The sequence below is a fragment of the Pelobates fuscus genome, chromosome 10 (genome assembly GCF_036172605.1).
Source record: "Pelobates fuscus isolate aPelFus1 chromosome 10, aPelFus1.pri, whole genome shotgun sequence".
Taxonomy (NCBI): domain Eukaryota; kingdom Metazoa; phylum Chordata; class Amphibia; order Anura; family Pelobatidae; genus Pelobates; species Pelobates fuscus.
In genome coordinates, this window is record NC_086326.1 from 28809272 (window position 1) to 28832479 (window position 23208).

The 23208-nt window shown below is 40.4% G+C and overlaps 1 protein-coding gene across 1 annotated transcript in view; it reads right to left on the reverse strand.

The window, feature by feature from the left end:
* Nucleotides 1-21631, reverse strand: part of LOC134574517 (opsin-VA-like) — a 37518-nt gene extending 15887 nt beyond the window's left edge. Inside the window, exons 1-2 of the mRNA XM_063433623.1 lie at nt 20968-21631; nt 7976-8186 (exon numbers count right to left, since the gene is read on the reverse strand). Of these exons, the coding sequence (XP_063289693.1) occupies nt 7976-8186; nt 20968-21313 (557 nt within the window). The 5' untranslated portion in view covers nt 21314-21631. The remainder of the gene's footprint in view (nt 1-7975; nt 8187-20967) is intronic.
* Between the last annotated feature and the right edge of the window lie 1577 nt (nt 21632-23208).

Genomic DNA, 23208 nt, shown 5'->3' on the forward strand with positions numbered 1-23208 from the left:
GATTGTGAGGCAATCGAGAGTTCCTGCTTAACCCTCAAAGTGAAGTGTTGTCTCATTCTTGGGGGGAATTTGACTGTATGCCGATTGCCAGGAGTGTAAGCTGTTCATATTGCTTTTCCTGTTCGGCTGCTTCCAGGGTTCGTGTGTCTCTTGTTCAGGAGTTGGTGATACGTGCAGTTTGCAGTTCGGGAGATTGGTGATTACAGTAGCTGCTGGTCTAACTGGAAAGGGGATTATCGCCTAAACAGGTTTTATCCTCTTGTGAGCGAAACGGTCCGTTACAAACGATTTATTTTATTTACCAATAGTGGTGTTTAACCAAAGTCCCCTATAGGCAATGGAAAGGGGTAAAATCCACACATAGTAAATTTATTGGTATTTTCATAACTAAGAAAGAGATTTACATTCCAGCACTGGGTATAGGATGAAGCACCCGACGCCGAGCCTCACGGCAGACATGCCCTGCACTACGAACTGAGAGCATGTTACAGCTGGCGAGCGGTGAAGTATATGCCTTAGGGGCCTTGTACCTTACCGATATTCTCACTTCTCCACTCCCCTGGCACTTTTTGCGGCCCATGCCTTGCTGGAGTTGGTCCCAATGTAAAAATGTGTGACCCAGTGATTCCCTGGACAATTTTTGCGCATACCTGTATTGATAATATTGTTTCAGCGGACTGCCGTTAAGCTGCGAACCCCTACTGAGTGACGGTCCCCATAGTGTTTAGCTTGTTTGGCACACGAGACTGTATGCATATCTAGCCTAGCATGTCCACCATTAATGTTAATCTATTGATACCTCATAGCTTTTTAACTACATGCCATGACATGTTTATTACTTACTATAACCTCCTGCAGTCCCATAGCTTGTTAACCTCTTGTTATAGCACAATTACTACTAACCACGGATGTCACTTAGCTTGTTAATCTCATACTTTTAAAAAAGTGCTGTCTAATCTGCTGCAATTTGAAATGCTATAACTATGCTTGCAACGGCTGTTGTGGCCCTGCACGTTTGCTGTTATTCCGAGCACAAAAAAAAAAAAAAAAAAGAATTAATAAAAAAAAGAAAGAGATTAAAATAATCAGCTTAACTTTAAGATTTAATGTCCATCCAGAGCTCCCATTAAAAGACAAAATTGCTGTTATTTGGAAAGATTATGATCAAAAGAAATAGCGCTTTCTGGATTATAAGGCAACAAAGTGCCAAATTTTCACAAGAAACATTCTACTGGTTTCCATGGCGATTGTGCTTGAAGTAATGTTCATCTCAGGTTTAACCATGATAAATATGGCCCTCATGAGTTTTCTCAAGCATGTAATGTAATATGGTACATGTTCAAATCCTAAAGCAGAGAACTCCAGAGGACAATAACATTTAAAACCATCGTGTTATTGAACGCAGCCAACTGCAAAATCAACAACACACGTCTTTGGTCCAAGAATGAAATATAAAGCCTGTATGAAAGTCATTTCCAAGGCTGTTTGTATTGTTTCAATGATATTAAGTCCAATACACATACAAAATCTGCAATACCAAAAGTTCCATTTGATGATGCAATGATTTGGTCTTTCACAGAAAGTGGAGGATCTCCTGGCTGTGCTCCAGTTCAATCATTTTCTAAAGTATACTGCATAGCTTCAACCTTCTAGGTTCACTTGCACAACACTTCCCAGGTGTAGCACATACTGCTGTCTGCAATCATTCTTGAGGTTGAAGGTTACTCTATGAAAAAGCTTACTTTGTCTACCAACTAAGTCTTGAGGCAAGTGGCTATCACCACTCTTCAGAGCTTTTGCCAGATACAAGCCATTTCACAAGGTGCTCCTCAGTTCCCCATCTTTTGGCTTAGAGGTGTTCTGCCTTTGTTCTACAGCTGCTACAGAACTAGAATTCCATAAATGTTCAATTCCACATTAATCTCCCCATGCTAACTCAATCCCCAGTCCTCCTGTCTACAGAAATTTTTCACAGATTCATTTAGAATCAGTGCCTTCTTTCGCCTTAAATCGGGATCAGGTGTGAACAAAGGCAAAAACAAATCTGGGGTATGTTTGTTTGTGAAAAGCAACATACAAGATTGTTTGCATTGCAAAATCATGCTCGAAGCACCTCAGGAAGATAGTCGCACTGGGCCACCTTCCGGTGTTTAATGTCTACAATATTTACTTCTACAACACATCTCACTTTGTTTTTCAGAGGTTTCTTATTGAGACTTCTCTTTGCTGAAGTCGCAAGCTTGTGTGCACACGTGGTTTCCCATCGCTTCTCATTGAGCTGTAGTACAACTCATTGAGTAGTGGCAAAGACTCACTCTAGCCTTACACGCCTGCCACTTCTATTAGCTCTGTGGAACTAATGGAAACAGAAGAATGCCTCAATAGCTGTGGAGGACGATTTCTAGTGAGAAATTGATATCGATGGTGGGGTGGACGGAGCAACTTTGAAGATGTTTTGACCTGGCTACTATTTGTTTTTTATTTTCTACATGTTTTATTTTTTTTAATAGGAGAATTCTCGATATCTTTACCACGAACCAGCTACATTCTACATAGACCTGACTAAATGTTTTGCTTAATTATTGTTGTTTTTCTTGTTTATTTTAAATGACTTCACCATTAAACGTCTATATGTGGTTTTTGGTTGTGTAACCCCAACATGCAGTGTACTTTATTTATTCTGTCTCAACTCCAATAAAAGGTTTGGGGAATATGATGCAACTTGAAAGACTTTATGTGTATGGAGTCTTCTTTAATAATGATACCACAAAGTTATTTAACATAACATATGCTACTGTGTGTGTTTCAACTCTTCAAGAAAAATAATAATACATTTTAGAGGGGTCAGAATATTCACTGCGGTTTGCAGAAAACATAAAGTGCAATATTTAGTAAAATTATTTGTGTAAGAATGAAAGTCTATTTAAATTGGTTCTGTTCTGCCCAAAAATTTCAACAAGTGACTTGCAAAATCTTGCCCAAATATGTTTAGCTTTTCCCCAAAATGTTCCATTTGGAGTTTAACTTCTTCCCTACCAAGCACTTTTTGGGTGAAAAGCAATATCATAACACGTATTTGAGGCAAGGGATGCATGGCTAGCAAATAAACGTATCATAACACAACAATTTGTGCATTCATTGCTTTGCATACAAATGTGAACATTTATATTATGTAAATGTACACAATTTTTTATCTTTCACTTATTCATTCAGCCTTTAGGAAAATATTTTGGAAATGAAACATCTTAGACCAGTGGTAGTCAACCTTTTTCTACCTACTGCCCACTAATGCATCTTTCTTGATGGAAAATTTCCCTTACCGCCCACCAGTTTTCGCGCAAGTGCGGAATATTTTTTAGAAAGGAGGGTGTTTTAAAAAAAAAAAAAAAATGTCCCGCTTTTGAAAACATCAAGAAACTGTGGCCAAAAAGCGGAGCACAAGCGCATTATTAGAATGTCTCGCACTACATTAAGGGTACTGGGATCAAGCAGAGAGCACTGAAACAGTGAACAATTGCATGGTCTGCCCGCAGTCAGCTGCTCTGTGTGATTGGCAGGCACACTGGGGCATACATTCACCCAAGACTGACCTGACCTTCCTACCGGGAGGGTCCACCCCCTTTGAAGCAGCTCCTTAGACGAGATTCCCAATTTGCGGGGCGCCAATGTTAGAAGTTATGTTGTTAGAAGTTATGTTTACTAAAATGGCAACAGTATGTAAAAAGAATGTCTGGGTTTGGGCATTGTGTCAGATTGTCAGTTATCCTGGCCAATTCTAACTATTTTGTAACAGTATTTTGCAACAATTTAAAAAGTCTCTGATAGAGAATGCTGCAGGCAGAAAGAGTACATGAGTTTGAAAAGCCAAGCACGTTTGCCAAATAGTGAGAATTGGCTAGGATAACTGACAGTGTGACAAAAGGTGCATGAAGATGGTTGCCACTATAGGGTACTGTGAAGATGGGCAATGAATTACTTTTAAAAAATGTATCATGAAGGAATTCAAAAACATAAGAGATGATATATTATAACATAAAGTTTATAGTAATATTTTATATTTTTTATAATGAGATTTATGCTTTAATTGTATGCTCTGAATATAATTTAACCACCGCTCATTGTTCAAATATTAAACCCTCAACTATTTTGAGAGAAGTTCCCTCTTTATAAGTATCTAAAGAAGGATTGCCCAAAAGGTAGATCCCCAAATGGTGTAGAACTACGACTTCCATGATGCTTTGCATGGCTTTAGAATGATTAATGATGATTAATGATCAAAGCCATTTTCCTGAAATTATAGGTTCCTACAGTGCCCCCCTCCCTCATGCCCCCCTCCCTCATGCCCCCCTCCCGCATTGCTCTAAGTATTAAAAATTTCAGTCCCTTATCTGAATCCAGCACCAGTGTCTTTCTGTGCTGGGTCAGGATCCACCCACGCTCCTCCCACCCCCAATGTCAGCCAGCGGGGGAGACCTAATACGCATGGGCGACAATGGATGAGCTTGCATTAGGATTTCCCCATAGGATACAATGGTAGACATCCACTAGATGAGGAGTTAACCCTAGCAGGTAATTATTGCAGTATCTCAGAAACTGCAATAATTACCACTGCAGGGTTAAGGGACATGAGACACTGCACCCAGACCACTTCAATGAGCCGAAGTGGTCTGGGTGCCCTTTAAGCATCATGGGAGCTGTAGTTTCAAAGCATCTGGGGATCTACCTTTTGGACACCACTGATATAAAGTATCCCCTTACGTACGATGTCACTAAAATTATTCTGGCGAATTGTGGAAAAATGTGCGTGTTTTCACTCAATTTTTTCATATTGTCTTTGAATTTGTGAATCAAGTTGTAATTCATAAGATATAAGACACCTTATGGTTTTTAATGTGTTTTAAGTTGTCTTGAAATTAAATTTTAATTTATTAGACCATGACACACACACAATAAAACTCCTTCATCCTATTTTTTTTTCTGTAAAACTGTATAAATTGAACTGTCATGCCCTCAGTAATAAAATCCTTTCTGTTCTAAACTGATTGGGTTTTTTGTCTAACTTAAAGTCTCGATCTATGGCATTCTATTATTTCAAAGATAGCCGTACGTTAGTTCCAAACCTTTTTACTTTCTATTAATTCATTCCATTAGTATTTTCATGAACAAGCAGTAAATTCTATTTCCCCTGAGATGTGACCCTTCCTGACCCACTATGTTTTGTCATGTCTTTGCCAGGCTGTTATTTTGAATTATTAATGTTTATTGCACTAACGCTTTATGTGCGGAACAGAATATGTTTAAATTAAAAAAACAAAAAGGCACACACAAATAATTCATATACATATATAAATATTATTATCTTAGCTGCCTTGGAAAAAAATACCAAGTATAAAATCTTAAACTAAGCTGGAAAAAAATAAATAGAATAGAATGTTTTTGAAAATTGGCTATTTTACCTGAAATATTTTTTTGTTTTGTTTTGACGTCAGATATAATAAATACTTATAATAATTATAATACTTTCTTATAAAAAAAAACAACCCAAAAAACAACAAGATACATGGACATTAATTGGAATATGTGTTCCTTCTAAGGTAAAATGTACAGTGAGAGTGAGAGAGAGAAAGTGAGAGAGAGAGAGGGATAATATTTTTGTAGATAATATTATTTTCTGTAGCTATATATTGGAAACATTTGCAGAAATGATCAATGAGGCCAGCAATGGCTGTTCAACTCATACTTATTAATGTCTGCAGCGGTAATGCCTGGTATTTCTTGACCAGTGTGTTGGTAGATGAAAATGGTCACCTCTGTATAGTCAAGGTCAACTTCTATAAAGCACTTAACCAAGGGATGATCAACCTCTGTCTGGATAAATAGCAGTCCCCTGTAATATTATATAACATATAAAGTATTCTACTCATACATTGAAGATTCCTGTGCGATACTTTTTATGTTATCTACTCATTTTTTTTCATATCTCACTTCTATCTATGTCTAGCTGAAAATGATTATAGTAGGGATTCATGCTTTCTAGATTGCTAAAATGTGCCTCTCACTCCTCTAAATTGTAGCCCTAAAGCCTACAACCCCAAAGCACAATATCTAACTTAAAGGGATACTATATAATACAAAGCTGAATTCCTGTCACTATAGCTCCCTCTGTCTCCTCGCTCCCTCGCGCCCCCACACCCCTGCCTGAGTGAATAAAGAGGTAAAAACCCTTTATTTATTTACCCTACCCAGCGCCGATGTCCTTGACTTCCCGCGAAAAGTGGGAGCTAATGCAATGCTTTCCTATGGGGAAAAAATCTGATTCTGGATGTCCAGCGTCAATTACCGGAACTAAGGTCCCTGGATGCAGGAAGTGCCTCCAGTGGCTTTCTAGTAGACAGCCCCTGGAGGCAGACTTAGTGCTGCAATGTAAACATTGCAGTTTAACATTACAGCACTAGAGTGCACCCAGACCACTTCAATGAGCTAAAGTGGTCTGGCTGTCTATAGTGTCCCTTTAACCAATATCATCCAGACTCCTCATATTAAAAGCAAACCTTCTGGGCTCGACATCCTATTAGCCAGTGAACGGTTGGACTGAATCAATAAGGTGAATATCGAACTGTGGTGAAAGCGGAGAGTAAGATTTGAGAGAGTAAGATGCCTTGTAACAAAAGAACATATAATCAGTTAAAGGGTTTCCCCAGCTAGTTCTTAACTCCCACCTACCCCCCATTTTTTGTATGAATAATCTTCAAAAATATCATAAAACGGACCTGGAATTCAGCACCAAGCCTCGTTCTCCTCAATCATTACCACTGCTCCTTTGTTGTAACTTCTTCCAGGTTGCAGTCCAACCATATGCCCCTGATAGCATTGATAGACCATTGGCGCATGCGCGGCAAGTGCAACAAATGTGCCATGCAAGTTCTTCTTATAGAAAAGCATTTTATCCAATCCTTTTCTACCGTAAGCATTGATATCCCATTTGAGGGTGCGGGGAAGCAAAGTGGAAGATATAGAATATAATATAAGGAGGCAGAATTAGGGAAGAGTGGAGAGAGAGGGCTGTCATTAGGGTGGGAGTCAAAATATTTTAATTGGGGGAATGTGATTAGACTGTGCGTGCAAGCAGTGCACACAGACTGCAAAAGGCTTCTACTTGCGGGCACCGGCAAGTGAATAAGTTAATTACATCTATCACCAGCTCACAGTGCAAAAAAAACCCTAATATTAGTAATATTCAGTGAAATTGGCACGAGATGCATAAAACTGGCAGTTAGCAAGAGCAAGTTCCAGTTCATGAACAAGACTATACATAGAACATAAGGTTGCGTATTTCGACTGGAGGAAAGGAGATTTACTCTAAGGCAAAGGAAAGGATTTTTACAGTAATAACAATAAGCATGTGAAATTCTCTGTCTGAAGAGGTGTTTTTTTTAGCATCTAATACAGATGTTTAGACAGCAACTGGATAAATACTTGCAAAACATAATATACATGGATAAGAATTTTAATGAGTGGGGTAATAGCTTCTTGATCCAATGAGATATCTGACTTCCATTCTAGGGTTAAGAAGAGTTTTTTTCCTATTTTTTTGCAAATTTGGAAGTGCTTCACACTGGGGGTTTTTGCCTTCATTTTGATCAACAGCAAAAACAAATGTGAGAAAGGCTGAACTTGATGGACACGTCTCTTTTCAGCTATGTTACCATGTAAGTGACCATGATTTTTAATACAAGTTTTTTTTACATTCAGTTTTAGAACTTACCATGCCTTAAGGTTCCGCCAAAGAGTTAAGTAGACTAATTTCATAATTATGGGACTGAGCCATGTAAGGTTAAAGGAATGTTTTAAATGATGTTCACATTTTTCTATGTTGATCATAATTTTTAACATTTTGAGCAACACATAACAAGATTAGATAAGCATTTATAGCGTCCTGCTCTTGAATCATTAAGGTGTAACATAAACCGCTTACCAGTTGGGCTCACAAGTTGTGCCAATTTTACTTGTGGTATAACTACTCCAACCCATAATTGGTGGGATTGTCCAAATGAACGAGAAGATCCATACAAACAAAATACCAATCGCCGAATGCTTCCCGCGAAGACGCAGATTTCCAAGAGGTTTGCATATCACCACGTATCTCTCAAAAGCCAAGATAGTCAGCGACCACAAAGCTACAATTCCTTAAGATGTTGTGAAACAATAAAACAGATACAATTTAGACAGACATTCAAGACAACAGGTCATCGTATTTTGATTTTAACCATACACATAAAATAAAAATAATAAAAAAAATTAAAACTGTTGTAGCAAACTGAAAAACGTGAATTGCACAACTTAAAATAGCTAAACTGTGATTATAGTTGAATTTCCAAATCAGCTTTTTGCTGATTTGTATTCACAAATTCAGGTATTCAGGTTTTGAAATTCACTTTAAATTTTTAGCAATTTTTACTTTAATGCATAGCCCTGCAAATTTTACAACACCAATTTCGTGATTAAAGGACCACTATAGGCACCCAGACCACTTCAGCTCAATGAAGTGGTCTGGGTGCCAGGTCCATCTAGGGTTAACCCTGCCTGCTGTAAACATAGCAGTTTCAGAGAAACTGCTATGTTTACCTATGGGTTAATCCAGCCTCTCATTGACAGCCGCTAGAGGCGCTTCTGCGCTTCTTACTGTGATTTTCACAGTGAGAAGACGCCAGGGTCCTTAGGAAAGCACTGAGAATGCTTTCCTATGGACTGACTGAATGCGCGCGGGATGGAGGGGGGCCATAAGGGTGGGAGGGACGTATTAACACTATAGTGCCAGGAAAACAAGTTTGTTTTGCTGGCACTATAGTGGTCCTTTAACTCCAGTGAATAACAATTGAATTTTCATGTCAGATTTTTATGTGTTACAATTCATGTTCAGTAAAGAATCTCAAAAAGGTCATCACTATCAGATAAATCACAATTCTGTTTTACTGTAGCGTCGTCTCTGTAGGATCAGTCTGAAATTAACAAAAACTACAAAATGCAGCTCATTTCAGAATAGTAATGCTGCTGAAGCTTTAGCCATCCTCTGGGAAACTTTGGTTATTAAAAACGTATTTCGGAAGATTTTTCAAAATGAACTGATTATCTGTAAAAAATATAGATAGTTGTCAGATAAAAAAATGATCAATGCATCCAGTCTCCTTGTTAAAAAGTCTTAGACAGTATACCCTGTAGCTCGATGCTTATTTTTCTCTCTTTTTATTATGTCCACTTTTTTTGTTTTTTTCTAGAGAGTTTGCGCTCCTCGTATTATTAATTCCTCATATTATTTAGGACACTGTTGTCATGCTTCGTATTGCTAATGTTTCGTACCCTAATTTAGAAAATGCTCAATAAAAATTATACTGCAAAAAAAATTCAAATTATTTACTGTTTTAACCTGTTTCCACTTCAAGGCAGTTTTAAACTTTTCCCACGCTGTCTGTAGAGTAATACTGTCTTACAAAAGCCAATACCTGCACGTCATAATCAAATCCTGTCACAATGTAAAATACCATTTTTGTTTCTATAATCAGAATGCTTTGTCTTTCATCGTTCTTTGATCTCTTAATGCATTGATAACTGGAAAGTGGATTGCCAAGCTACACCGCCCTGATGATTTCACGGCCTTCAAGTAGCACTCTAAGCACAGAACCACTACAGCCAGCAATAGTGGTTATGGTGGTAGGAGGTCCCTGGCACAATAATACAATAAACAAGTAGTCAAATTATTTTCAGTGGTTTGGCACTTATTTGGAGACTTAGGGACCTAGGGAACTCTTTGTACTATAACCACTACAGAGGGCGGTATCAATTACAATAATTACAAGTCTTGGAGTGTTCCTTTAATCCCCACCTACAACATGGAACCAAACTTTTTGGCCAGCCTTATCTTAATGGATAATAACTTGTTGGGTGTTTTTTGTTTATGTTTAGATGTTCATTGGATATCATCTACTACAAAATGTGTTGCAAACATTATGCCAATGCAGATATATGGAACAAGACCGCCATCATGAGAGCAGACATGAAGAGGGAGAACATGAAATGGGGAAACACGGAGAGAGGGAAAAGTAAAGTAAAAGGGAAGCGTATACAAGAGTGGAAAGCAAATAGAAAGGAGAGAATATTAAAGGAATATAGACATGTATTCCTGACACTGTAGTCATGAAATGGCTGTTTAGGTCCCCAGCCCTACTCCGATGGTGCTGAAAAGGTGGCTTTCCTCAACTTTTCTCCCATGCCACACTGGACGGGCCTCCATGGCTAAGACCATCAAACAACCAATCCGCACTGCGCCAACAAGCTGTCACGATCCCGGGGAACCCAACACGCTAACACACACACAGACACACACACAGAAAGTGTGCTGTACCGGTCCTTAGAGTGGCCGGGCTAAGCACACAAAGAATAGTCAGGAGACAAGCCGAGTAAGGGGAACCAGAAAACAGAATAACGAGAAACAAGCCGAGGTCAAAGGGTAGGAGAAAGTCACAAAGTCAGTATAACAAGCCAGAGGGTACGTAACCAGAAAGCACACGTTCACAATCGATACTATAAAGCAAAGACCACAACAGGGCACAGATAGACAGGAAAGGTAAGTATTTAAATCCTAGCCTGAATCCTGATTGGCTAACCACCAATCAGTATTAACAAACACACGTGGGGGATATCTATACCCCCCACTGTGTTTGTTGCACTGTAGCTTTAACGCCGGGTCACGTGAGTGACCCCGGCGCTTAGATAATAGTGCCGGCTCCCAGCGTGCAGCGTTAGACATGCTGCCGCTGGGAGGAGGAGAGGAGGACACGAGCGGCGTGTCAGGAGGAGAGGACGCCGCTCGCTTAACGGTAAGGGGAGAGGGGACCGCGGGCGGCGACGGACCGAGGGTGAGTGCTGCGAGAGGATTGCAGCCTCCCCTCACCGCTGCCCGCGGAGCCCTGACATAACCCCCCCCTCGAAGACCGCCCAGGGGGCGGGAAGCCGAAGGCTTCAAAGGAAACCGCGCATGAAAGGAGCGGATCAAGGAGGGGGCGTCCAAGTCAGAGACAGAAACCCACGACCGCTCCTCCGGGCCATAACCCTTCCAATCAACCAGATACTGCAACCGACCTCGAGAGAAACGAGAATCAAGGAGAGCAGCCACCTCATAAACGTCACTAGAGACCGCGCGGAGGGCATCGGAACGCCTGAGAGAGCCAGAGAACCGATTACAGAGCAAGGGCTTCAAAAGGGAGGTGTGAAAGGTGTTAGGTATGCGCATGGAAGGGGGCAAGGCCAGGGAGTAGGATACAGGATTCACCCTACGCAACACCTTATAGGGACCAAGGAACTTGGGCGCGAACTTCATCGAGGGAACCCTAAGGCGGAGATTCCTAGAGGACAACCAAACCCTATCACCCGGAGCATAAGAAGGAGCCGCACACCTACGACGATCAGCAAACCTCTTTTGAGTAGCAGCAGCACGACAAAGAGCAGCATGGACCTGATCCCACATCTTCCGTAAGGAGGCGAGGTGCTCGTCCAAAGCGGGCATTCCCTTGTCGGAGAATACACCGGGAAGGACAGCGGGTTGGAACCCATAAGCCACCATAAAAGGACTTGCGCCAGTAGAAGAATGAGACACAGTGTTCCTGGCAAACTCAGCCCAGGGAAGGAGACGGGACCAGTTGTCCTGGTGTGCATTCGTGAAACAGCGTAAATACAACTCCACAGACTGATTTGCTCGTTCGGCAGCTCCATTAGATTGCGGATGATAGGAGGAAGTAAACGATAAGGAGACCCCCATCTCAGCACAAAAGCCTCTCCAAAACCGAGAGACAAACTGAGGGCCCCTGTCAGATACGATATCTTGTGGTATACCATGCAAGCGGAACACTTCTTTGGCAAACACCTGAGCCAACTGAACCGCAGAAGGTAGCTTCTTAAGCGGAATGAAGTGCGCCATTTTGGAGAACCTATCCGTTACAGTCAAAATTACTGTCTGCCCATCAGATGAAGGAAGATCCACAATAAAGTCCATGGATAAGTGTGTCCACGGTTTCTTGGGTACAGATAGGGGCATAAGGAGTCCCAGGGGTTTAACATTAGGGGACTTACACTGTGTACAGACACGACAAGCCTGCACGTAATCTACCACGTCTTTTTTGAGTGAGGGCCACCAAAACTGTTGGAGAAGACCCTTGTAAGTCTTGGTAACCCCTGGATGACCAGCCGTTTTGGCTGTGTGAAATAAAGTCAACAACTTCTTTCTGTCTTTTACTTTCACGTACAGCTTACCAGTAGGTGTCTCAGAGGGTGCTTGGGGTTGGTATGACTTGATACCATCAAGAAAAAGAGACGAGATAACCAAACGGGTAGTAGCTATTATATTAGTTGTGGGTACAATGGGCTCAGGAGTGGAGGTAATAGAATCTACAGGTTCGTACTGGCGGGAGATGGCATCAGCCTTGACATTTCGATAACCAGGCCTGTATGTGATTATGTACTGAAAACGTGAGAGAAATAAAGACCATCTAGCCTGACGAGAGGATAACCTCTTAGCATCTGCGATATAGGATAGATTTTTATGATCGGTTATAACCAAAATCTTGTGTCTAGCTCCCTCTAACAAGTACCTCCATTCTTTAAATGCCATCACTATAGCTAATAATTCCCTGTTCCCAACGTCGTAATTCTTTTCAGACTCTGACAAGCGTTTTGAAAAGTAACCACAGGGAAGGAGGGGTTCGTCATACGATTGTCTTTGTGACAACACTGCTCCTATACCTGATTCAGAGGCGTCTACTTCCAGTACAAAGGGAAGGGAAGGATCAGGATGGTGTAACACAGGGGCAGTGGCAAATGCCTTTTTTAGAGTCTCGAAGGCCACAATAGCATTAGGATTCCAAACCCTGGGGTGTAAACCCTTTTTTGTCAGTTTAGTGATAGGGGAAATAATGGATGAGAAGTTTTTAACAAACTTTCTATAATAATTGGCAAACCCTATAAATCGCTGTATTGCCTTAAGTCCTTGGGGAAGGGGCCAGGACAGTATAGCTTCCAATTTTGAAGGATCCATGCTGAATCCTTGTTCAGAAATAACATAACCCAGGAATTGTACAGAGGTTTGGTCGAATAAGCATTTCTCTAATTTACAATAAAGACCATTCTGCAACAACCTTTTAAGCACCATCCTAACATGAGTATGATGTGTCTTCAAATCTGGAGAATATACAAGTATGTCATCTAGGTAGACTACAGCACAGACATGCAGTAGATCTCTAAGGACATCGTTTATGAGGTCCTGAAAAACGGCAGGAGCATTACACAATCCAAAAGGCATGACCAGATACTCGTAATGCCCACTACGCGTATTGAACGCCGTTTTCCATTCATCATTCTCCTTAATACGAACAAGGTTATAAGCCCCCCTGAGGTCTAGTTTAGTAAAATATCTAGAACCTTTGACACGATCAAACAATTCGGTAATGAGGGGAATCGGATAGGCATTTTTAATCGTTATATTGTTTAGGGCTCTGTAGTCTATACACGGTCTCAAATCGCCCTCCTTTTTTGCCACAAAAAAGAAACCAGCACCAGCAGGAGAGGAGGACCTTCTAATAAAACCTTTACTTAAGGCCTCTCGTATGTACTCCTCCATGACCTGGTTTTCTTTCTCAGAAAGAGGGTAGACCTTACCCCTAGGAGGCATAGTACCCGGTAATAGGTTTATGGCACAGTCATACTCACGGTGTGGGGGTAGCTTATCTGCCTCCCTTTTTTCGAAAACCAAAGCAAGGTCTGCATACACAGAAGGGACAGAAACAGAAAGCGGTTTAGCCGTGGGCACGTTAAGTAAACAAATGGGACGTACTTGGGCCATACAGTCTCGTTGACAAGATTCCCCCCAGGAGAGTATGTCTAAACAACCCCAATCAAGTACTGGGTTGTGTTTCACTAACCAGGGAAAACCCAGAACTATGGAAGCAGTAGGGGAGTCAATTATTTGGAAGGTTAACCTTTCCTTGTGTAAAGCACCCACACACATCTCTATATCTTGGGTCTCATGGGTCACCAGAGGTCTCTCAAGGGGTCTACCATCTATGGCCTCAACGGCCAAGGGTGTGGCCTTTTGGATCAAAGTCAAGGCTGCGGTTCTGGCAAAGGTCTCATCCATAAGGTTGTCAGCCGCACCTGAATCGATCAAGGCTTTAGTTGTTATGGTGGTTTTATTGACCAAAAGAGAGACCGTAATAAATGGTCTGGAGATGGACACATGAGGGGACAAAGTCATAACACCCGAGGCCGACCCCTCTCTAGGCCTTAGGTGCTGGAGTTTCCCTGTAATTTAGGGCATGTATTACAGTGGTGACCCCTCTTTCCACAATAGAGACATAACCCCTCCCTTCTACGATACGTTCTTTCAGCCTCAGTTAACCCCGTAGCACCCAATTGCATGGGTTCGGGGGATGGTTGCCTAGGAGCGGGTAACGCTAGTAATGCAGTACTGGGTAGAGCAGGTAACACCCGTGTATCCAGCCGTCTTTGACTACGTCTCTCTCTAATGCGGTTATCAATAAGGATTACATAGTCTATAATATCATCTAGAAGGACAGGCAGTTCCCTGGATGCTATTTCATCCAGTATGTAAGCGGCCAAACCCTCCTGAAAGGCTGTTACGAGGGCGTCGTTATTCCAAACCACTTCAGCTGCTAGAGTGCGGAATTCGATAGTATAATCCGCTACAGATCTGTTACCCTGTCGAACCCTAAGCAGAGCTTTGCCAGCAGAGGCAACCCTACCGGGTTGATCAAACGTGCGTTTGAATGCGGACAAAAAATCCGCAAAGGACATAGGAGACATATTTTCCCACATGGGGTTTGCCCATGCTAAAGCTCTCCCAGACAGGTGGTTTATCAAAAAGGCAATTTTGGATCTGTCGGTGGGATAGGAACGTGGATTCATCACCAGATGGATGTCAATTTGATTGAGGAAACCACGACACAATGCTGGGTCACCACTATAGCGCTGTGGCGGTGTCATATGGACTACATGGGCAGGAACGGGTACTGGAGTGGCAATGGGTTCGGACACAGCAGCAACCGCCTCCTGGACGGCAGGCTGCAGGTGTGCAGTACGAGCCAGTATGGTCTGCAAAGCTTGAGCAAACTGATCCATCCGGTGGTCCAAGCCATCCATTCTAGCCTCCTGATTAACTAGGAGCTGTGGTATGTCAGCAGGTTCCATTATGGCCCTGTTGTAATGTCACGATCCCGGGGAACCCAACACGCTAACACACACACAGACACACACACAGAAAGTGTGCTGTACCGGTCCTTAGAGTGGCCGGGCTAAGCACACAAAGAATAGTCAGGAGACAAGCCGAGTAAGGGGAACCAGAAAACAGAATAACGAGAAACAAGCCGAGGTCAAAGGGTAGGAGAAAGTCACAAAGTCAGTATAACAAGCCAGAGGGTACGTAACCAGAAAGCACACGTTCACAATCGATACTATAAAGCAAAGACCACAACAGGGCACAGATAGACAGGAAAGGTAAGTATTTAAATCCTAGCCTGAATCCTGATTGGCTAACCACCAATCAGTATTAACAAACACACGTGGGGGATATCTATACCCCCCACTGTGTTTGTTGCACTGTAGCTTTAACGCCGGGTCACGTGAGTGACCCCGGCGCTTAGATAATAGTGCCGGCTCCCAGCGTGCAGCGTTAGACATGCTGCCGCTGGGAGGAGGAGAGGAGGACGCGAGCGGCGTGTCAGGAGGAGAGGACGCCGCTCGCTTAACGGTAAGGGGAGAGGGGACCGCGGGCGGCGACGGACCGAGGGTGAGTGCTGCGAGAGGATTGCAGCCTCCCCTCACCGCTGCCCGCGGAGCCCTGACACAAGCATCTCCTCATAGACATGCATTGAATTAATGGGGAACGTTCAGCGTCTACATGCAGAGTGAGGAGATGCTCAACGTCAGTGCAGCACATTGTACAGCATTCACCCAAGGAGCACCTCTAGTGGCCATTTGAGGGACTGACACTGGGGGAGTCCCTAGGCAGCAATGTAAATACTGCCTTTTCTCAGAAAAGGCAATGTTTACATTAAAAAGCCGGCAGGGACTGACTATACACACCAGAACAACTACATTACGCTGTAGTGGTTCTGGTGACTATAGTGTTCCTTTAAATTTGAGCATAGATAAAGGGGATAGGGAAAAACAAAATGGGAGAATGCCTAGAGGGCAGGGGGGGAGGGGAAAGGGAGGAGGGGGGGACATATATGATGAGGAGAAGAAGGAAAGATCAGGAGAAAGAATTGAGCAGCCATAATAAGCTCTGTGTAGCAACTTTTTGTTAGTCTTTTCAACACCGCTTAACAGAACTTTCTATTGTACAAACTACAGGTTGTGTGAGGGATGGCTGGTTATGAGACAAACCAATCCTGAAAGGGTCCAATACGCATATCTATTAGTCTTTCCAGTAGTATATAAATGCCAGCTGACCCACCAATAACTCTCATTTGGCTATAAACATGCCACCCAAGACTCCCCCCACCCAAACATTACTCTTCTCTTGGCTTCAGTACACAGTCAAAACTCTCATATGATTTCAGACAAGATCCTCATCATATCCTCAACAAACTAACACAGCAAATGTTCCCCTTGTCTTATTGCAGGAGGTGGAGCGGAATGAAAGTCAGGCTTTGATTAATGAAGTGATAGTGATTAATTCCTTTGTATTTTCCTTCCAAGAATTGAGGGGCCATGATAGGTGGTCAAAAACAATGGGAAATGCTCATTTTTAAAGCATATGCAGGGACTCTTGTTAGAGGGGCATCAAGAAGAGGGATGTAGGCTACTCTTGCCAAATATTAAACCTGTCTCCGGACATACGTGTAGAGCACCAAAGAATGTGTGTGATTGTTGCAAAGGAAACCATAATGGTTTTAATGTGTCAAAGCAATGAATACTATCAAAAAGTGAATTTACTGAAGACATAGTTTCCAAAAAGTATAAAAAAGTATGTTTTCTTCAGACAGGGTTGTGCTGCTCAACATCAGCAGGTGAAACCCACACCACCTAAGTGTCTCGATTTAGGAGTGATAGTCCCTCTTTTTGGTTCCAAAAAATGTGTCTCACTTGTCATTGTGACCCTCTTCTCTGGGAGATTGGTGGGTATGAGTATATACAGAGTTACACCGCAATAAATTCACGGTAATTTAATTCACATAACTTAGTCCGGTAAATAAGACTTTGATACAACACTTTTTTGTTTTGCAATATTAGGGGTCTAGACTGTACTGTGCTGCTTAAAATATCTGCATTAAGGTGAGCTGGAGGACAAGCCTGCCCCTAACATAACTAACTTGAAACACCATCAAGATGTGTATATTTAATTAATTATAGAATTCAACGCACATGCAGAAACTGATAGTATCTCTCTTTGATATTTTAAGTTGGGAAAGAGGAATACATTATTTGTACATTACTAATGAGACAGAAAGAGGCATTCTTTTTAACCCCTTCACACTTATTAACCCTTAATAATATATCCTTTTAAGGGTTAATAAGTGTGTAGGAGATTATAAGACTATCCCTTTCTGTCTCATTCGAGATTTTGCATTTTAGCTAAAAGCAACAAGGGGAATTGTTATTGTAGGACGTATCTAAGAGGTTTGCCTTGACATGGCTGGTGAGCTTACACGTTAATGGCCAGTGGAGCGATACTTAAAACCTGCTGACATTTAAGTGCGCACAGGAATTTGGGATAGTGCGCAGGTAACCGCAAGTTGCTTTTTTTTTTATGTATTTGGGCTGATCAATACTATAGCCATTGCTGCTGCACAAGAGTAGTGAGAGTTTGAGCACAGGGATCTGTACATAAGGTTTACATTATGCAAGAGGTTACATTACGGAACAGATTGTATCATCAAGAACTATCCGAACAGATATGTGCATATAGAATAACCTCGCTAATTTGTTTTGGAAGGATTTTATCATGGCATGTCTCTAACACATAATCAAATAAATGTGATTTTGAAATGTGTTCTCCCTACAGTGAGGACAGCATGCAGTTTTTCACTTAGTAGGACATGGGCTCTGTAAAATGGCATAGATAGATAGATTGCAATGTCAGAGAGAGTGTGCTTGTATTTAACAAGGTTTCCAGTTTCCTATTCGTACCTCCAAATTCCTGAAATCTCTCTGCAGCTTCAGCTAAGCAAGGCATACAAATAGGGAAACAGAATTTTAATCTACCAAACTCTTTATTTTAGATACAGATTTTTTTTTCAGTTAAAATTCTGCAAGAATCAACAATACTTTTTAAGCCAGGGGAGCCCAAAAGGTAAATCTCCAGAAGTTCTAGAACTACAGCTCCCACGATGCTTTGCATGCCTTTAGAATGACAAAGCATGATGGACGTTGTAGTTTTAGAACATCCGGGGATCTACCTTTTTTCTCCAAGTTAAGCCCTGACATACTCTATAGGCACTCTCTTCAGTTAAACTGACTGTGTAGTTTGAACTGACCATGGTGCTAAAGAAAACTACTGCGACTAATAGGGTTATTTACTAAACTGAGAATTCAAAGTGAATTTCAAATTTAATGCCAAAGTAGCCAAACTCATTCCATAACTAGCTTAAATCATTTTTCCAATTCAGGTATTTTAACTGAATTGAAATTCGAAGTGAATTCACTCTGAATTCTCTCTTCAGTAAATAACCTTGTTACTCGTTTATTGATTGCTTTGGGTTCAAAGTAATCACAGTCAATATGTCATGTATTAATTATTGCATTTCCATGTACGAATGTTTACATTTCTGGTCCATATGGGGCTTTGGTCAGTAAATCCCAAGGATATCTGTTTAATAGTTGTGCATTTAAAAAAAAAAAAAAAATTTAAGGTTAGAAAAAAGTCATTCCCCTCAGAGATGCTGATCCAAAATCTCCGCTATGTCTGCGCTAAACATTTACTTTTAGAATAAGAGATTTAGGATCATGATACATGTTAGTTTGGTATTCCTGAACCTTAGACCCATTAGTCATGTCATATGCTGCCTCATTCATATTGTGTTGGGAAAATGTCATTCTAGTCTGTACCATAAAAGGAATTTGGGGTATTCCCCAGAACATGTATATTTTAATATTGGTGCTTCTATTAAGACCATCCAATATACAAAATGCACAAGGAACTTAACATACACAGATAAGTACAGCTTCAAATCTTACACGCCAAAGCGACCACTGTGTCAAGGAACCCCAACATCAATAGCTTTTGCTCTCATTTTTACATGACAGATAAACATTTTCTTGTCAATATCCCTGCTTAAATTCCTCCCAGAGTATTTCTCCAATTGATGCTTTATCATGGTCATGTCTACTAGGGCACATGGTGTGTGTAGAAGGGTGAGATGCTCAACCCCCCCTCCCTCCCCCCCCCCCCAAAAAACATTTTGATTAAGACCCCAAATATCAGGTAATCTAGAACATGCATTTCTGAATAGAGCATTATACACCATGCACAAAAATGAAACAGTACAAACACGAAAACAAGATACAGTTGCATAGTTTGCAAGAGCACCTGTGAGTGGAGTCATTGGATGTTCATCCCAATGGGCTCGATTAGTGACAACAGAGGACCGACAACAGGATACTGATGTAATAGTGAGTCTGATACGAAACATCCACATGGTGTAAATTAATCCCCAAATTTACATGAGACGGATGATTTTATGTTGCTCTGTGAGATTCGAAGCTGCACATTTTTTGTCAGCCTGTATACTGTTCCCTCTTTCTGCAAGTTCTCTAGCCATATGAAAATGGAGAATGTAGTGATAGGCTGAATGCCTTCGTTGGCATAGCAGCAGAAAAAGCTTCTTAAAGGGACCATTATATATATATATAGATATAATTTGTTTTATATGAATGTATAAAGTTGAGAAAATGCAAATAATAGAAAAAGAAATTCCGGAGAGAGCAGCATATTCAATGTATGGAAAAGTACCTTTCTAACAGTTCTACATTGGGACAGGTAGTACAGCACAGGTAAGTGTGTTTTATAGTATTTATGGCTGCTGGTCCCACTATTGTACCAAAATGTTCCAAAGCAGCGATTCACAACCTTTCTTGGACTAAAATACACTTCAGTGACAAAACAATTTGCAAAACCAAACTACTTTATTTTAACGCATATTTCTTGGTAAACAATATATATTCATTTTCAGATGGGAATCACAATGTTAATGCCTGCGTCTTTAAAACAATAAATATTTAAGGACTCCATTCAACATATTACAGTCCTGAAGTCAATGTGGCCATGCTATACTTTGCAATGGCTTGTGGCACAACAGTTTGTCGTGGCACATTGGATTAAAAGCACTGCTGTAATGTTCTGTTTAAAAGAGAATACATGTCATGTTATACTTTGGTGACTCTGTACACTCACATGCAAAATGAAGAAATAGCTCAGGCAATGGCTGAACTTTAGTTAGTAAAAGATATTTCTTCCCTTTATGTATGTTTGTTCTATGTTGTTTATTATGTTTACAAATTGAAAGAACAAAAGTAATTTGACAAAATTAAAACAATGCTACTTGTTAGATGATGATCTACAATGATGTTACAATGTTATTTGTTAGATGATGATCTAAATCAGTGTTTCCCAAACCAGTCCTTAAGACCCACCAACAGTCCAGGTTTTGTCAGTATCTCAATTGGAATAAAACAGGTAAATACATAGATCATTGATTGCTGGTGAGCCATGCGGACTGCTTTAGGGACCACTACTCTAAATAATGCTTTGAAAGTGTAAAGTATTATAGTAGTTAGCTAAATTAATATGTGAGTGAATAAACCTTGTCATTGTAATTAACGAGAGCACACTTTTTTCCTATTGCACAAACCTGCAGCCGTATAAAGTTTAAATCAGCGCAAGGTAAAAGTTGTTTCGCTTACCAAAAAAAGTCACTGCAAATCCTTCAAGGACACAAGCCCACGATCCTAAGAAAAAATAGCCTTGGCTGTTAGTTGCAATACTGACACTGCCACCAATAACCGACACTAAAAAGTCTGCCACGGACAAGTTTACAATGATGTAGTTTAAAGGTTGCCTCAGTTGTTTGAATTTGAAAGTAACAAGAATGACAATAAAGTTCTCGACGATAGAAAGCGTGGTTATCAGGGACATTAGGGCGGTCAGGATTTGAAAGTTCCATGGTTCGATGGATGTCAAGCGTCTGTCGAAAGGATTCCACGGAGTAGAGCTTTCTAGGATGGCAAACTGTGACTCATTTTTTGGCATCTTGACTGTAGTTTTGCCTTCTGCAGTCCAAGTGAAGGATAGACGACAAACACTTGGTGGAACACAGTGTCAGATGACGTTCGTCTAAGGCAATGTGGTGTCACGCTGTCTTTTTGGAAGTGCTACTTTACTCTTAAACATAATAGCAGACCAGAAATATTGTAAGCAAGCAAACTGATTAGTGCATTCCTAGTTAATATGAGTGCAAAATTTTCTGTTCGTCAGCTTAGTGACACTTCTGTTGATCCATCCTTGCATGTTTGTGAGTCCAGTAGCTTTTGGAACAATGTAGAAATTCCCTTAGTGTGTGTGAGTTTCTTTCACTCTGACAGCAGCTGAGCTGAAACATTGCTCAGCAATCCTGTTTTGTAGAACACAAGATTGGGATCCCTCCCTGACAGAATGTTAAAGAAGAGGTAAACCCAGCCTTGTTAACAGTAGGGAGGGGATTAGACAAGAGGATGAGTTTTATTTGCTGCTTCAGGAACCAAAAGTGCAGAGAATCACAAAGACAGTGTATGCATGGCATGACTGATACACTAAAATATTAAAATCCTGAAATATAAAAATGCATCTTGTATTGATCACCCCAGGTGCTCAAACAGTTAACTTTATTCAGAGGAGAAAAATAATTCTAACACCTAAAATGTTAATCTTTGCCTGCTAGTAAAAATTGATAAATCCCACTTTAATGGAAGCAGAATAAAGGGTTTTACACTTAAACCAATATTATGGGAGTAAACCTCCTTAAATGGTATAATTACGTACTTTTTTCTTTTCTTTTTCTTTTTTTTTTTTTTTTTTACAGACAATACCGTATTTGTCACTAGTGAACATTTTTTAAGAGAACAATAAAGAATGACATTGTTTTCTTGGATTAGAAAAAATATATATAATAATGAGGATTTAACGGTAAACTATTTATTTTCATATGGATTTTAAATAAATATAAGGAATATGTAATCTCAAAAAGCAAATAATGTGATTAATAAAGCCCTAATAAAGTCAGGCAAGAAAATAAAAATCTACTTGACTCTTAAAAGCATTTTCCCCCTTCTGATACAAAATCAGCAAATTGCATTTTCAGGAGAGAAAATGTTGTTTTGATTTCATATTACAAACACTAATCTTCTTCACCCCGGCCCATACATGGAGTATTAGTGGCTAATAAATAGTTATTGTATAATATCGCATAATTGTACTCCTTCGCACATATTTTTTTTTTCACTGATTTATAGACTCTTTGAAGAATTTGCAGTCACACAAAGAAATGTTTTTTTTTTTTTTTATAGAAATTTGTGATTTGAGCTCCAAGAGCCTTCAGGCAGATTTCAGTGAAGGTTGTATTTTAAAAAAAATATATATAAATATAATTGTTTCATTTTTATTGCCTGACCAAAGACCAGGTATAAAAGCCAACAGGTAAATTTTTTATACACTCGTTTTTTTTTATCCCTTCATTCATCCCCATATGTATTCATCCTTTTCATTCCTGCCACTTTTGATTACATTTTTTTTGTCCTCTTGCCTAATTAGATTTTAAATATGTAATGTTCAGCTGTGCCACCACCTGATATCAAAAAGAGAGCTAATTCATTATTTAAATGTGTTGTATATAGCAAATCTACAGTGTTCGCAGTAAGTGGTGCACCTTTGAATTGGTTGCTGGGTTCTTGCTAGGTATGTATAAAAAGAAAAAGAAATACATATATATTATTATTATTATTATTATTATTATTATTATTATATTTATATAGCACCAACAAATTCCGTAGCGCTTTACAATGGGTGGACTAGACAAGTTTGACGCACAGAAACAGAGGGGTTGAGGAACCTGCTCAATGAGCTTACATGCTAGAGGGAGTAGGGTATAGTGACACAAAAGGTAAGGGGAG